Genomic DNA, 5124 nt, shown 5'->3' on the forward strand with positions numbered 1-5124 from the left:
GCAAAACTTGAAAACATTTATAGGAACTTTTAAGAGACTATGTCTATGACCTTGAGACATGGAAGGGCTCTTCAACAAGACAAAACAATGTACGAACCATTAAAAAAGATTGATAAATTTGGATACATCCCATTTTCCAACTTTTGTTGAAATAAAATACACGAGGAATAAAATGAAAACACAAGTCAGGTGAAAAGTCTGTGATGTTCATATGTGATCTGGAATATATGAAGAGCTCTGAGAAATCAGTAAGAAAAAGGTAAATATCCGGACAGAACAGGCAATTCACAGAAGAGGAAATCCAAGTGACCAATAGATTTTGGCAAAGATGTTCAACAGAGGAATGTAGGTTAAATCACTTTACACCCTCCAAATAGGCAAAAATCAAATTGCCCATCAAAACCAAGTGTTGGCAGAACACAAACTTCCTTTACATGCAAGGAATTGCAAATTGGCAATGCCACTCTGCAGAACATTTTGGCAATATCAAGGTTGAAGACAAGCACCCCCAGCATCCACAGTTCTACTCCTAGGGATACACCATCAGCAAACTGTGGCCAACGGGACACATCTGGCCAGACCTGTTTTGGGAAATAAAGTTTTATTAGAACACAGCTACACCCACTCGTTTACATATTGTCTATGGCTGTTTTCATGCTACAAAGACAGGGCAGAGTAGACACAACAGTGGCTGTCTGACCCACAAAGCCAAAAGTATTTATTCTCTGGTCTCATACAAGAAAATTTGTCAACCTCTGCTCTGGATTGATTCTTCTCAAACTTTAATGTGCATGTGGGTCTCCTGGGGATTGCATTAAAATGCAGGTTTGATTCAGCTGTTCTGGGAGGAGCCTGAGAGTCTGCATTTCCAGAGGGCTCCCCGGTGTTGCTGGGCTGCTGGCCTGTGAATCATGAGTTCAGTAGGTAGAAAGGATCCAGGTAACATAGAGTTCAGCCATGATGTGTCTGTGAATCCTTGGTAGACAAGGCAGAGAAACGTGTCCTCATCAGCATCTTCAACTCCTTTGATCTCTGCCCCCAGCAATAACCAACCAAGCGGGCAGAAACTTTCACTCAATGTGTATTGTACACACTCTACGTGGGTCAGACATGCCTGAAGCAGGAAGGCAATTTCACACATTCATAACCAAAAAGATTTCACTAGGTGTGAGATCTAGGGTGTTCTAAATGTTTATGCACGTTTCCCCTTGCAAACTCTTCAGTCTGGAGCATCATTTCTCTCATCCAGTTTCTGTGTGACACACATGGGAGCTGAAAAATATATCTGTTGAAAAAATATGTATTTGATGAAGAAATGTTTCATATTCAGTTCCAAGAGTCATCATATATAAATAGCACTGACAAAAAAAAAAAAAAAGAGCCAGACCAAAACAAAGGAAAGAATTTTAAAGAATGAGAGGATATTTCCCCTGAAGAGAGTACTACTCTGGGGCTGGGAACATGAGAGCTTTCTAAAAAGGCAAAAAGGGAGGGGAGTTAACATTTGTTGAACACTTGCTATGTATAAAGTGCCATGCACACCATAAATGAGATTTAGTCTTCTCAAACTATCTGAGGGGTGTGTGGTGGTCTCTCCTTTGGAGAGGAGGAAACAGAGGCTTCTACCATGCCAGCTACCTTCGAGCAGAGGGAGGGAAGCGGGAGGGGGTTCTGAGCGGCCCCCTGTGGCTAGAACAAGATCAGAGTGGAAGTGTGCAGGAAGCAGGTTTTGACTCTAGAGAAGGAGTGGTGATGAGTTTTAGAGGAAGTGAGTTCTCCATCCCTAGAGGTATTCAAGTAGACTGGATAAGCACCCATCAAGAGACTCTGAGGGTCCCTTCTAATGTGGAAAGTCTATGATTTGCTTTAGGCAGATTCATCTCTGGGCTTTTCCAACTGGGGCTGGAAGTTTAAAGGGGGCCTGAGTGACCCAAGTGTGACCAGCCCCTGCTCTTGTGTCTACAGGACATGAGCAAGCTGGTCCCAGACACCTCAGACCCCAACCAGGTGGCACTGTCGATAGCAAGCACCAAGTCACCCGCATCTCCCCGCAGTGGAGTGCTACACAGCCACCCCAATCTCTCTCTTCCCTCTCCCTTAAGCATTTTTAAATATCCCTCTGGTCAGAGCCAGAACATCATTAAAGGCCTTTGTGCAGGATTAGCCACAGCTGTGTGGCACCTTTGTGTTGGAGGTCAGCTCCTCTGCACCCCCAGTCTCCGCCCTCCCAGCTAGGGGCACTGGCTGGGGAGAAACAGGCCAGAGCCTCTCCCTCCAGGAAGCCCTCCTTCCTGCCTCCCCAGGACACTCTTGGGAGACAGGAGTCTCTGAGCCAAAACCAAAAGCATTGGATATCTCCCACCTGTGATGGCCAAGCCTCCCCTGGCTACAGCTGTGACCAGCAGGATGGGAGGCCCAGCCGGGCCCTTGCTCTCTGCTCCTACTGGAAGGCCAAACACTCAGAGCATGGTGGGGTGGCGGGGGATGACCTTGCCCAGTCCCAGCCTGGAACCAGAACCAAGGAGTGAGCAGGTAGAGAGGGGCCGGGCAGTGATGTGTGGGTTCCCCATGCTGCCCAGTAGGAGCAGTGCTCCTGGCTGGCACACATTTGTGACTGCAATAAACCCAGAGTGACCAAGAACGGCCCAGCTTCAGGGGCTGCTGGGGGGTGTGCCTGAGGCCAAATAACCCAGCTGGCCGGGGCAGCCAGGGCTGAGAGAGTGCATCAGCCCAGAGGAGTGCTCCCCCTTACCCAGTTCTCCCCACAATCAAAGTTGGGGGCTTTTCATCCAGAATCTAATAAAAACTTTGATTTTTTTTTTTTTCTAAAAAGTGGTGCCTGAGTGAGAAACTGGGGAGGGAGGGTCTCTGATGAGCTCTGGGGCTCCAGGGTCCCTGGGGGAGCTTCTCTGCAGCGGTCCCTTCTCCTGTCCGCCCGGGAGTGTGTGTGCTGGGCCTGAGACGGCCTCGGCGGCTGTGGGCAGCCAGAGAGAGAGAAGAAATGGACTCCCACCCCCACCCCACTCCCAATATTGCTGACCTGTTCCTGTGGTTCAAGACCCTGACCCAAGACACAGAGGAAGCCATCTGAACTGGGTGAGACTGACTCCCAAATGAGGGGGTAAGCGAGCCCCTTAGGAGAGCCCAAGACACAAGGATTCAGATACCCTGAGACATTGCCTCCTCCTTCAGCAGGACCCTCAGTATGTCTATCCCCAAACCCCCTCCACTACCTCCAGAATAGGAACTGCAAAGCCAAGAGAGTTTCTTCACACTTGTCACTAAGCTGAGCACAGAAGGAGGTCCAAAGATCATGAGCGGGTGGGCAAGGGGGCAGGTAAATTGTGAAAGCAAATGGGTGAGAGAATGGATGGATGGATGGATGGATGGATGGATGGATGGATGGATGGATGGATGAATGACCGAACGAACAGATGAGCACACGAATGAGTGATTAAATGAATAAATGAAGGAAAGAAGGATAGATGGATGAAAGTCAGGGAGGGAGGAAGGAGGAGAGAAGATGGAAGAAAGGAAGGAAAGGAGGGAGGGAGGAAAAAGGGACTACCCAAAACACATATTTTAGGCAGGATGGGAACCAGGGTATGATCCAAGATGAAACCCCATCCCCTCCTCCCAGAGGCCTGAACACTGAGAAGTGGACCCCTCCAAGGCCCTTGCCCAGCCTGGGAGCTGAGTCAGGGGCAAGCCACTCATCTTCCCCAGACACACCCATGCTCAGTCCCAACACCGCCTTGCGGGCCTGGCCCTGCCCAGGGGAAACCCTCAGAGGGGGCCCCGGCCATTCCCCCACCCTGGAGGTCCTCTGCCCAAGGCTTGGGATTTGATTTGCAGTTTGTGGGGCAGGGAGGGCTGAGTAAGACCCTCAAGATTGTTCCCTGGGACAGGATAGGCCATCCCAGGAGGCAGCTCCATTGGATCAGCAGTGGGTGTCAGCAACACATCTGAGGGCCCAGAGGCCTGGTAACCAGAGGCCATGGGTGACCACAGCCCCCAGAAGGGCCTGAGCTCCGGTCTGGTCCCCCCATACCCATCCAGGAGGTGACAGCTGAAGAAGGCAGCTGGGAGGGCAGCCTGCAAGGCCATGTCCATTCTCTCGGGGGTGGGGGGAACAGGGTCCTGGGGGCACCTGGGGGAAGCGGCCAGACCAGTCCACTTGTGAGCCACCAGGCAGCCCCGGCATCCTGGAACCCCAGTGTCCAGAGCGCATGGCCTCAAAAGGCAGCCATGGGAGCCAGGGAGGGAGGGGAGTGGCTGGGCCCTAGGGTGGGGGTCTCCAGTCCAGGGGGGCTCCCACAGCAGCGCCTGCAGGGGCAGGGTCCGGGAGCCAGCGACGGAGGGCAGAAGGCCAAAGCGATGCCTGAGTGCCCACAGCTCAGCCCTGAGCAGAGCGTTCTCCTCCAGCAGCGTGGCCAGCCTGCCTTCGAGGGCCGCGTCGTTGAGACGCCGCTTCTCCCGGGATCTCTTGGCCGCTTCGTTGTTCTTCCTCCGCTTCTCCCAGTAAACCTTGTCCTTCTTCTCTTCGGGCATGAACTCCCGCTGCCGCCGCACAACTGGGCCCCTGCCCCTCAGGGTCTTGCTGCGACCCTGAGATACAACTGGGAGGCCCGAGAGACCCACGTCCATGGCTGCCTGGGGTCCTGGGGAACAGGAGAGAAGTCTTAGACAGGAGGCAGGAGGCTGACCTGGATGACTGTCTCTCTAATTTATCCTGAGACCCCACCGTCACTGATGGGGGAGGGCACAGGTGGAGTGGGAGCCCCACTGGAAACCAGGATGGAGGCAGAGGGGGGATGTAGTGGAAAGGGAAGCTGGTGGGATGGTTTGGCGCCTGGCGGAGTAGTTGGGGAGGCTGCCAGAGAGGCCACATGGCTGGAAAAGGCTTAAGAACAGACCACAATCTTTATGGAGAGCTAGTAGGGCACCCTATTCTCTCGGAGGATGCAGATTCCTTCCCCCAGGGTTCTTACCACTGAGAAGATCAGCTGACAAGCCAAGGGTTCAGTTCAATCTGAGTTCCAGGGTAAGACCCTTGGAGATTCAGAGGGAGTTAGAAAGAAGGCTAAACCTAGAAAGAAAGAAAATGTGTCCATGGAGTTAAAC

General features: G+C 52.2%; 1 protein-coding gene across 1 annotated transcript; it reads right to left on the reverse strand.

The window, feature by feature from the left end:
* Positions 1-1281: 1281 nt before the first annotated feature.
* On the reverse strand, positions 1282-4814 carry NFILZ (NFIL3 like basic leucine zipper). The gene has a single exon (XM_081808475.1). It carries the CDS (start codon positions 4645-4647, stop codon positions 3787-3789), a length of 861 nt encoding a protein of 286 aa, XP_081664601.1. The 5' UTR covers positions 4648-4814; the 3' UTR covers positions 1282-3786.
* Positions 4815-5124: the final 310 nt, after the last annotated feature.

Source organism: Leptonychotes weddellii, chromosome 1, assembly GCF_054177405.1.
Source record: "Leptonychotes weddellii isolate Sample4059 chromosome 1, ASM5417740v2, whole genome shotgun sequence".
In the NCBI taxonomy this organism is placed as follows: Eukaryota; Metazoa; Chordata; class Mammalia; order Carnivora; family Phocidae; genus Leptonychotes; species Leptonychotes weddellii.